Raw genomic sequence first — 11,289 nt, 5'->3', positions numbered from 1 at the left:
CACCCACCCACTTGGCCGTCCATCTGTCCATCCGCCCGCAGGCATATCTGAGCTGCACGCCATCCGAGACAATGCAGCAAGCAACCTCGCTCCCTTTCACGAGCCCGGCGTCACCCAGTGGGCCGTGCCTCCCCCTGTGTCCGCCGCCCGCCGGCCTCCAGGAGCGCGCGGGCTGCCCAAGGCCACAGCCGCGGTCCACGCCGTCCGCGTCGGAGGAGTGCCTGCTCCCGGCCTCGCGGCGCGTCCCCCGGCTGCGGGCGGTGGTGGAGAGCCAGGCCTTCCGGAACATCCTGGTGGACGAGATGGACCTGATGCTGTCGCGGGCGGCCACCCTCATCCAGGCCAACTGGCGGGGCTACCGGCTGCGTCAGAAGCTGGTGTCGCAGATGTCGGTGGCCAAGTCCATCCAGGAGGCCTGGCGACGCTTCAGCACCCGCCGTTTACTGCGGTCGAGCAAGGCGGTGGCCAAGAGGGCCAGCCGGGAGGACGGGGACATCCCGTACCATCCTCCACAGCAGGTGCGCTTCCAGTCCGCCGAGGCCTGCGGGCCGTGCCCGCTCGTCATGGTCAACAAGGAGACTCAGTTTCCCTCCTCGGACAGTCTGGTCCCCCGCGGTCCCCAGCCGCCCCCCGAGCCCGGCTTCCTGCCGCACCGGACGGTGGCCACCCGCGTGCCGTGCCCGGTGACGCAGGCGGTCAGAGGCCCCTGCCTGGTGAGGCACACAGAGGCGGACGTGAAGTCAAAACACATGGCCACCAGGGCCACCAGAGTCGGGATCACGGAGCGGTCGCCGTCCGGCAGGTGGGGCCACACGCTTCCCGGGTCGGTCAAGACCCAGGCCCACGCGTACCCAGTGTCCACGCTGGCCAAGACGCCCCCACCCAAGCCGTGTCCGGGGCTGCCGATCACCAAGACCCCAGTGTGTCCGGCGTCAACCCTCAAAAGTCAGCCTCCACCGTGTCCCACGCCCGTGGTGACCATCGTGAAGATCTGTCCAGTGTCCACCGCCACCAGGCCGCCTCCGGTCCAGGTGCCGCTGGCTTCTGTGACTTGTGTGACTCCTGCAGGCCGCCCGGCGGTGCCCGTGACCAAGGTGCCCCCCCAGGTCTGCCTGCTGACCTCGGTCATCAAGTCCACCCCGCCGACGTGGCCGGTGGCCGCTGTGACCAAGATGCCACTGCAGACTTGTGCGGAGTCCACGGTGGTGAAGACGTCGCCGCCACAGGTGCACCTGGTGCAGGTGCGGCCTCTGCAGACCTGTCCACCGGCCGTGTCCTGCAAGACGTCCTCCCAGACGGCTTCGGTGGCCTCGTCGGTCAAGCCACCGCCTCAGACGCGCCTGGCGGCCATGATCACGAAGACGCCGGCCCAGATCCGCTCGGTGGCCGCTGTCCTCAAGACCCTGTGCTCGGTCCCTCCGGCCGTGGCCAACTTCAGGAGCCCACTGCAGACGGTGGTGACCACCGGGGTCACCAACACCTCGTCCCAGATGCATCTGAGTGGACCCAAGGGCAAAGTGGTGGTGAAGCAGGCCACTGGCACGGTCAGGGTGTCCTCCCAGTCCTACCTGGCCGAGGGGAAGGGCAAGTGTGTCCCCCAGACGCGCCTGGACGTGGGCACTTCCACAGACACTGAGAAAATCAAGACATGCTCCCCAAAAACGGTCAAGCAAGACACGACCTCGAAGACCAGCGTGGCGGTGACCACGACCAGGGTGGCGTCGTGGACCAAAGTCGCCGAGGACCAGAACAAGCGCCCGGTGCAGGTCCAGCAGAGGGCCGAGGTCATCAAGGTCCAGTCCCGGCTGTATGTCCCCATGGACATGCCTGTGACCCTGCCCAAGGCCCAGCTGGCCGTCCCGCTGACCAAAGCCTTGTCCCACCTGCCGCCAGCCACCCAACAGACACCTCTCCACCCACAGCTGGTCACGTGTCCACCGCCACCGGCCCTGTCCCAACCCCAGCCGGCCAAAACCTCGTCCCACGCACGGCCACCCATGGAGATGACCGTGACCCCTGTGGCCACATGTCCAGCAGCCCTGCCACAGCCCCAGGTGGCCACACACCTGACCAAGCCTTCGTCGCACTCGTGTCCACCTGCCGAGAAGCCCAAGGCCTCGCCCCTCGCCCACCTGGTGTCCTGCCTCTCCAAGGTGCACTCACAGTCACGCATGGCCAGCGGACTGACCAAGGCGCAGTCACAGGCCCAGCTGGCCACCGAGACCACCCAGTGCCCGTTTGCAGCCGCACAGTCGCTGGACCCTGGCGGCAAGACCCAGTCGCAGCCCCTGCTGACCACTTCTAAGGTGTCCACCCTGTCCTACCAGCACCTCGGTGCCATGGCCAGGGCCAAGCCCGAAAACAGAGGGGCCCAGCTCCAGGCGCACGTCCACGGGCAGGGCAAGGCCACCCAAGGTCCCTGCCGTGCGTCGCCGGAGCCCCCAAGCGTGCTGGTTCCCCTGCTGACCTTCGCTGGACACCCCGTGTGCAACGTGGAATCCTGGGGAGACACCGGACCTGCTCGGCCCCCGCCGCCGCCGCCCAGCCAGGCCACGTCGTGCCCAGAGGACATAGCGGCCTCTCAGGTGGCCTCGCTGTGTGCCGACCTGGCCAGCGTGCTGGGCTCACCGGAGGACGTCCGCGCCATGCTGACCAAAGCCCTGTCCCAAGGGGAAGTGCGGGCGGCCCTGAGCCAGGCCCTGTCCAGGGAGGTCCTGGGCACCACCATGGCCAAAGCCTTGCCGCACAGCTCACTGGGAGTGGCCCTGATGAAGGCGCTGTCCTGGGGCGAGCTGGGCGTCACCCTGTCCCGTGTCCTGTCCCGGGGCGAGCTGAGGACAGAAGTGGCCAGAGCCATGCAGGGCAAGCTGGCCGAGGTCGTCTGCAAGGCGCTGACGGAGGACGAGCGGGTGGCCCTGAGTCAGGCCCTGTGCCAGGGCGAGCTGGGTGCCGTCCTCACGCAGTCCATGTCACAGGCAGCCCGGAGGCCCGGACCCGTCCCCGGCCAGGCCACCTTGAAGCCAGCGGGAAGCAGAATGACCGCGCTGCCCGCCCCGCTGGACGCGGACTGCCGGGGGGGACCGTCGCTGGCGTGGGGTCCCGTGAGTCCACAGCCCCGCAAGGTCAGGGTGCCTCGGATGGCGGCGGCCTACGTGGGGTGGCCTGCCGGACACCCGCAGGCCATGGGGGACGGGGCCGCGTCGGAGTGGCCACCCTGCTCGCCACTGTCCCCCGTGGGTGCCTTTCTGGTCGGGAGGATGTTCCCCAACTCTCACCGGGGTCCCCTGATCACTGGCCGCGGCCCCGTGGCGTCCTGGGAGGTGGCGCCCACTGGGCTTTTCTACCTGGACCTCCACCTGAACCCCGAGGTCCGCAGGTTCAAAGTCTGCCTGACCCTCAGGGTCAGCGGGTTGCAAACGGACACCCTGGCGGGCGGCGAGGGTCCCCTTTTACCCCGGTCGCCCCACTTTCAGCCGCCCCACAGCCCGGGACAGCCGCTGACCACCAATGGTGCGGGCCCAAGCAGTAACCAGTCCCCGGGCAGCTGTGGCACGTCCCCAGGTTCCCAGCAGACGCACGTGGCCAGCAGGGTGACCGCTCGATCGTGGGCGTCGTCAGGGGAGGGCGGCGTGGCGTCCCGCAGGGTGAGTGGCGGGAAGGCCGTCCACTCCCAGCAGGTCACATCCACCCATCTGGTGGCCTCGCACTGGAGTCACCACTCAGGGGTCAGCAGGGAACCCGCCCGTGTCCGTCGTCCCCCCGTGGCCAGGGTCCCCAGCCAGGTGTCCAAGGCCACCGAGGACAATCTGAGGAGGACGCAGCCCCGAAATGGCAAGCAGTCCTCTCTGGGTAGCAGGGAGGGGGTGATGCGTAAGGTCACTCAAGTGTCCCCAGAGGCCACCGTGGCACTCGCGGGCCGAGTGGGTGTCAGCCCGTCCGTCCCCAGACAGGAGAGGGGTCCGGCAAAGGGCTCGGTCCCTGTCCTGTCCAACCCCCGGATGCCGGTGACCCGCCGCCCCACGTCCCTGCTGGATGAACTGGTGACCACCCTGCCACAGCATCCACGGGACGTCCTGGCTAAAAGCTTCTCCTGGTCACCCAGGGCCAGCGGTCAGGCCAAGAGCGAGTCCCACAGCTCCGGTGGGAGCGACAGCTCACGGAGCATCTCCACGCTGTCCGAAAATGGCCTTCAGGTCGTGGAGCTGACCGAGGAGCCTCAGCCGGACCCCTTCCCCTCTGGGGACACCCTGAGGAGACCCCAGGGCTGGACAGGTGCACGAAAGGTGGACACCGCTGACCGCAGACAAACGATCCCCCCTTCCCAGCCCCAGCCGTCCACCGCCATGGAGCTGAAGCCACTGCCTGGTCACAACTCCACGGCCAGCTCGGTGGCCACGAGCGTCCAGTGGGGCTCGGACAGCAGCGCTAGGCTGGACTCCAGCTCCATGGAGCCTCCCGGGGGACTGTCCCCCAAGCTGGGCAGAGCCGGGATGAGGACGAGTTTGTCTTTGGGCACTGTGGTCCCCAGGGGTCAGTGGCCTGAGGTGACCACCAGGCAGGAGCTGACCCTAGCCCAGCCGCCAGTGGCCAGGACGGGAGCCCCACACCCAGGCCTGTCCCCTGGGGTCAACAGGGTGTCTGCACCCCTAAGCCAGCCAGTCATGGCCACTAGGGTGACCCCGGGGCTGTCCCAGCCCCCACAGGACAGCAGGTGGCTCTCAGAGTTAGTGTGTCCATCCAAGGCCAGTGTGGTCAGTCCTGGGCACATTGGGTTGTCCCCAAACTTAGCCTCACCATCAGTGGTCAGTGGGATGTCCCCAAGCTTGGCCTGGCCATCAGTGGTCAGTGGGGTGTCCCCAGGACTGGCCTCACCATCAGTGGTCAGTGGGGTGTCCCCAGGACTGGCCTCGCCATCAGTGGTCAGTGGGGTGTCCCCAGGACTGGCCTCGCCATCAGTGGTCAGTGGGGTGTCCCCAAGCTTGGCTCCACCATCAGTGGTCAGTGGGGTGTCCCCAAGCTTGGCTCCACCGTCAGTGGTCAGTGGGGTGTCCCCAAGCTTGGCCTCGCCATCAGTGGTCAGTGGGGTGTCCCCAAGCTTGGCTCCATCATCAGTGGTCAGTGGCGTGTCCCCAAGCTTGGCTCCACCATCAGTGGTCAGTGTGGTGTCCCCAAGCTTGGCCTTGCCATCTGTGGTCAGTGGGGTGTCCTCATTGTCAGCCCAGCCATTAATAGACATGGGGATGTCTCTGACCTTCACCCAGCCCCGCTTCTTCAGTGGGGTGACCGCCAGGCCAGGTCACCCATTTCTGGCCACTGGCGTGGACTCTAGTCTGTCCCAGGCTCCTGTGGCCGGTCTGCAGTCCCTGAGCCGGGCGCAGCTGCCTGTCACCTGTGGGGTCAGCCAGGGCCTCAGAGAGCCGGCCATGGTCCCTGGGGTGGACTCTTGTCCCCGGGGCTCACGGGCCAGTGTCCAGGCCCCATGCCAGGGCCACCCGTCCGTCTTGATCTCCATTAGTTCTGGGAGGTTAGATCCGTGCGTGGCCGGAAATGGGGGTCAGCCTCTGCCCCCGCCGCCCCTGGACATCACGTTGGGCCCCAGTGACGGCCCTCTGCTGGTGACCGCGAGGGTCTCTAGCCTTCGGGATCCTGAGCGCAAGCATGAGTCCCTGGGGCTCCACCAGGTGTCCTGCGTCCACGGCAGTTATCCCAGCGTGGTCACCGTCGCCACGCCTGACCTCTGCCAGGCCGCTGTGGACAAGGACCGGGGATCTGGCCTGTCACAGCACCACTGCTGCTTTAAGGGCCCAGGGACAAGCCCAGTCCAGGGGCCTGCGGTCACTACTGTGTACCCCAGTATATACCAGGGGCCTGTCCCCGCTGGCTGGGCAGAGGACACATCCCAGGGACACACGGCCACCCCATGGCCAGGGTCCAGCGGCGTGGTCCCCTTGATTCAGGAAACAGCGTCAGTGTCCCTAGCCACGGGCCAGCGCTCGTGCCCGTCCTCGCTGCCCGGGGGGCTGCAGAGGCGCCAGCCTAAGCTGCTGTCTCCGGTCAGCATCCCTCTTCCCCGAGCTTCAGGTGTGTCCATGAGGTTGCCGTCCAGTTTCCACCCTGTGAGTATGGCCACCCAGGCCCCCGTGATGCTCATGACCGGCGGGGACGTCCTGCCAGGTGCCAGACACAGCCGGGTGGCCACAGGCACGTCCCCGCACACCGTCCTCAGCAGTGTCGCTCTGCGTGTGACCCGAGGGTGTGTGGTCAGGGGCGTGGGCCAGAGATGTCCCCCAGGACCCAGGATGCCTGGCGTGGCACCAAGTCTCATAGTGGACGCTGTGGCCCAGACACTTCTACCAGGGTCCACTGGCGTGTCCCCAGGTGCACTGACCAGCCGGGTGGCCTCCAGTCACACGTCAGAATCTGTCAGTGTTGGGGACAGGCCACCTGTGTCCATAGGACCTTTGAGTAGTTTTGCTGCCCCAGGCCTGACCCCGGGTTCCGTGGCCACGGTTCTGTCCACAGCCTTGACATTTGGACGAGACCCTGGGGTGACCATGGTTGGGGCCTTAGATGACCAGGCCACATTGAGGGCAGGACAAACAGGCAAGTGTCCATCTCAGGTGTCCATAACCCACCTGGAGCCTGTCAGATCCGAGGTCCTGGAGGTGACCCCATGGACACACTGGGAACCGTTGGTCACGAGTGTTACTGTTGACCGCCGGCCCCTGGACCCTGTCCTCAAAGTGGCCTCTGTCCCCGTGGCAGACTGGACTTCGGCCCTGATCCCACAGTCCAGGGCCCCCCACGAGTCCACGTCCAACCTCATAGCTGCCACCGGGGCTCCGGTGATGTCCGTAGAGGACAAGGGCACCAGTCGACCCTTGGTTCCAGAGGCCACAGCTGACCTCAGGCGTTCCCCAGGGACGGTGGCTTCTGATGTTGTCTCGGAGTCACCAGGGCTGGCCGGTGGCGGTGTCACCGCCACTGGTGACCTGTCACACGCGCAGCCAGCTGTGTCCTCGCCCCCCAACGCAGCGTCCACTCCCTCGCAGGTGGACGCTGACCCCAGTGTGTCCCAGAAACCGGCGCCCTTGAGCCCCCAAAGTAGCCTGCACCCCATGGCGGCTGACCACCACCAGCCACCTCTGACCCCCACTGTGTCCCAGGGTCCCGTGGATGCTGGCGGTCAGTCGTGGCCCTCCGCGGTTCCCGGTGCAGCAGCCAGGCCCGTGGACCGTGCCGTGGCCCCCCGCGCTGAGTGGACACCGGCCAGGGACCCCGAGCCGTGGGACGGCGTGACGGTGGCCGCAGCACAGCCCAGACAGCCGGGCCAGCTGGTGGTGTCCCTGCAGACCGCGGAGAGCCTGGTCATCGTGCAGGCGGTGACCATCATCCAGGCGTGCGTGCGTGGCCACCTGGTCCGTCGCACCATCAAAGTGTGGCACCAGTGGGCCACCGTCATCCAGGCCACTTGGCGAGGTCACTGTGTGCGCCGGGACCTGGCCCGGCTCTACAGGGCCACCACGGTCATCCAGGCCACTTGGAGAGGTCACCTTGTCCGCCAGGCCTGCGCCCGCGCCCGGCAGGCGCTGCTCCCGCCGAAGGCGGCCACGCCGGGCAAAAGCCACGCCGCGTCGGCCACCCGCTGCCCCCGGGGTGGCCACGAGGTCCAGCTGGGCTCGGAGCACCGCTGCTTCCTGTCCTGCCAGCCGGACGTCTGCGCCGTGTGTCGCTCCCTCAGCTCCGAGCTGCAGGGTCCACCCAGCGTGGTCATGCTCATGGGCTGCAGTCTCCGCACCTGCCACACCTGCGGTCACAGCCTGCCCACGCGGGTGGTGCAGGGCACCGGCCAGGGCTCCTCTGCGGCCTGGGCACGCGTTCCTCCAGGCCTCCGGCAGCCCAACCAGGCGGCCACCGCCATCCAGTCGGCCTGGAGGGGCTTCAAGACCCGGCGACAGCTCCGACAGCAGCAGCTGGCCGCCAGGACGGTGCAGGCCACCTGGCGGGGACACTACACACGGTCCTGCCTGACCACGGACGCGCTCCTGGGCCACGCCGCACCGCACCACGCCTCGCGGCCCTCTCGGTGGCCTGGCGTCTAAGACACTGGGTCCTCGGGGTGGGGACATGGCACCCCGTGTCCAATAAAGAAAGCCATCTTCAGCCCGAGGCCACGGTCCTGTGTCCTGTGCGACGGAGTCACCTCGGCGTGGTGGCAGCGGCGGTGGGGGTCCGTCACCACGACGGGGAACCCACGGGCTCAGGGAGGTGGCCCCCCGCGGGGAAAGGACAGGCACACGGGACTCTGAGGGTGGCAGGTGTCCTGGGAGGAAGGGGACAGGAGGAGGTGGCCGTCAGTCCAGCATCAAAGGCAGCTGCCTGCAGTACCACCGGCGGCCAGCAGGGGGCGCACGGGAGCCAGATGTCACCTGGTGCCACACCTGGCAGCCTGGGCACCTGGACACAGGACACAGCCGCCCGGCCCTCCCCGCGGGAATGGCGCCAACCCCGCCGAGGCTGCTTTTCGTGGTGGCTCTGGTGCTGCTGCTGAAATCACCTGGGATGTCCTGTTCTGGGACAAGTGACAGTCCAGAAGGTAGGGACCTGGCCAGCCCCCCACTGCGCCCCCCCCCCCGGCCCCTGCCGTCCTGTCCCCAGCCTGGCAAACCCAGGCCACCTGTGGTCCCTTCAGTTCTTCCTGGAGTCTGACCTGACTCCCTCCTGCTGCCCTGGGGACTTCACAAGTAGGGCTCTCCCCTGTCCCCAGCCCTAGACTCGTAATGTCCCCAGCGGGGTCACCACGTAGTCTCATGGCCACCTGTGGTGGTCCCAGGGCCACAGCCAGGTGACGCGGCTCCCTCCCGGCTGCGTCTTTCAGAGAGAGTCCCTACGCTGCGTCCAGGTTCCCGGTGACACGTGTGTCCCCGTGGCTGCTCCCCCCCTGGCCTTCTGGCTTCAGCTCCCCACTCTCCCAGCCTGGCTTGGGGTCCACCATGGCCCCCGACTCATCTTCACCTGGCTCTGCTGCTGTGCTCTGTCTTCTGCACCGGGCCCGGGAGCCTGGACAGAGAGAGGGGACAAGGAGAGCCGGGGAGGGGACAGGGACAGACAGGAGGACCACATGCACCGGCCCCCTCCCCCACCCAGGGTTGGGGGTGAGCGGAGGACGCGGAAACGCAGAGGGGCCGGGCCGGGCAGAGGACCTGCCGGACGGACCCTCCACGCCCAGGGTGTCCTGTACCTGGCCCAGCTCCAGGGGGGAACAAAGGACAAGGGACAGGGGTCAGCAAACACTTGACCACAGGCCTCCCAGTCCACTTCAGCTGGGGTGTGGCTCGGCGAGGAGCGCTGGCCCCTTCTGTCCCCAGCAGCGAGGACAGGTGTGAGTGTGGCCTTGGGGACCTGTGAGCTGCCACCTCTCCCAGTTACAGGAAGGGAAGTCCACACCCAGAGGACTTTTACCCTCCGCCACCTGCCTGGACTTGGACTTAGCCCTGCCCTCCCCCTCCCCTCCCCCTCCCTGCCCTCCCCCGCCCTCCCTTCCCCTCCCCCTCCCCGTCCCCTCCCCCTCCCCCTCCCCTACCCCCCATCTCTGTGCCAGCTTTGCCCCACACGCCTGTAATCCCAGCTTGCGGGAAGCTGTTGCAAGGAAGTGGACTTCAGCCATGTAGATAGCCACGGTGTCAAGGGAGCTCTGTCCACAGTCTTGGCTGACCATGGAGCCCCCCTTCTTCTCTGTCTTTTCAGATCCCTCCACCACCCAGCCCAGCACCCTAAGCACAGAACTGACCTCCACCACCCAGTCCAGCACCTCAAGCACAGAACTGACCACCACCACCCAGCCCAGCACCCTAAGCACAGAACTGACCTCCACCACCCAGCCCAGCACCCTAAGCACAGAGCTGACCTCCACCACCCAGTCCAGCACCTCAAGCACAGAACTGACCTCCACCACCCAGTCCAGCACCCTAAGCACAGAACTGACCTCCACCGCCCAGTCCAGCACCTCAAGCGCAGAACTGACCTCCACCACCCAGCCCAGCACCCTAAGCACAGAACTGACCTCCACCGCCCAGTCCAGCACCTCAAGCGCAGAACTGACCTCCACTGCCCAGTCCAGCACCCCAAGTCCAGAGTCGGCCACCACCCCGCAGCCCGGCACAGGGATGCAGCCCAGCTCTGGCCCCCCCAGTTCAGAGCTGCCCCCCACTTCGCAGAGCCCGGCCTCCCCCAGCCCTGGCCAGGGTGAGTAGGGGGGGTGGACGTCCCCGGCTGCAGTTCTGGGTTTGGACACCAGGGGGCGGCAGAGGCCCGGGGCTGAGGGAGGACCTCGCCCCCTCCCCTCCCCTTCCCAGGGCGGGTGCGGCCCAGTGTGCAATAATTAAGCGCCTAGTGCATGTCCGGTCCTGCAAGAGACCCGGTGTGCGAGAGGACATTACGTATTTGTAGCCGGGCCCAGCCCCGCACACCGGTGACCCCAGAAGGGCCATGAGTCCCAGGTCAGCGAGACCCTGTCCCCCCAAAAACAGAACAAACAGCGCCTGCCAGGGCCCCGGGTTCACCCCAGCACCCCGAAAGGAAAAAGATGACATGGGGCCAGCGGGCGTCCCAGACTCCAGGCTCAAGGTGACTTGTGACTTCGTCCCCCAGCTGCAGGTGACCCCTGGGTGTCCACGTCACACAGAAACCCAGGCGTGGTCATAGCCGTGTGTCTGCTGGTTTCTGTTCTGCTCCTCGGGTCTGCCATGGTGGCCGTGAGACGCTGTCACCACCGGGACGAACCCGAGGACTTCCACAGGCTGGACGAGGTGTCCCTGGTGAGGCGGGCGGGTGACAGGGTGGGGAGGTGACCTGCTGCCGGGTCCTGGTGCTGAGTCCCCCCCGATGTGGCCCCTTGCAGGGAAACATGAGCCACTGAGAGCCGGAGTGACACCCAGGATCAAGAAATGACACCACGGTGGCCCGGTGGTCCCAGTCCTCGGGAGGCTGAGGCAGGGGCCTCGGGAGTTGGAGGCCAGCGTGACTATCAAATAAATTAATCCTGGCTCTTAGCCAATCAATCTGAGTTGAGTTGGTGATAAGCATTAATTGAGCACCGACTATGTGCCGTCCTCCATGCTGGAGTCACAGGGGGCCTGTAGCCTCCAGGGAGAGAGACGTGAGGTCATTTCAGAGGGCGCCGAAGGTCCCTGTCACAGTGGCCACTCTGTCCCCAACGGCTGGCGTGTCACACAAGGTTTGGGGTCACACACGAGGCTCTGAGGTGCTGTTTGAGGGGAAACCTGATAA

General features: G+C 66.9%; 2 protein-coding genes across 2 annotated transcripts in view; both read left to right on the top strand.

The window, feature by feature from the left end:
- LOC141416573 (uncharacterized) overlaps window positions 1-8,170 on the top strand; it is a 12,567-nt gene extending 4,397 nt beyond the window's left edge. The window contains exon 2 of the mRNA XM_074053561.1: window positions 42-8,170. Within this exon, the coding sequence (XP_073909662.1) occupies window positions 72-8,102 (8,031 nt within the window). The 5' untranslated portion in view covers window positions 42-71 and the 3' untranslated portion in view covers window positions 8,103-8,170. The remainder of the gene's footprint in view (window positions 1-41) is intronic.
- A 273-nt stretch (window positions 8,171-8,443) lies between these two features.
- LOC141416586 (uncharacterized) lies at window positions 8,444-11,065 on the top strand. The gene is made up of 4 exons (XM_074053595.1): window positions 8,444-8,596; window positions 9,748-10,245; window positions 10,651-10,817; window positions 10,901-11,065. The coding sequence occupies exons 1-4, from the start codon at window positions 8,497-8,499 to the stop codon at window positions 10,916-10,918; spliced, it is 783 nt and encodes a 260-aa protein (XP_073909696.1). The 5' UTR covers window positions 8,444-8,496; the 3' UTR covers window positions 10,919-11,065.
- Window positions 11,066-11,289: the final 224 nt, after the last annotated feature.

The sequence above is a fragment of the Castor canadensis genome, chromosome 14 (assembly GCF_047511655.1).
Source record: "Castor canadensis chromosome 14, mCasCan1.hap1v2, whole genome shotgun sequence".
Taxonomy (NCBI): domain Eukaryota; kingdom Metazoa; phylum Chordata; class Mammalia; order Rodentia; family Castoridae; genus Castor; species Castor canadensis.
This window is presented reverse-complemented; position numbering and strand designations above follow the sequence as displayed.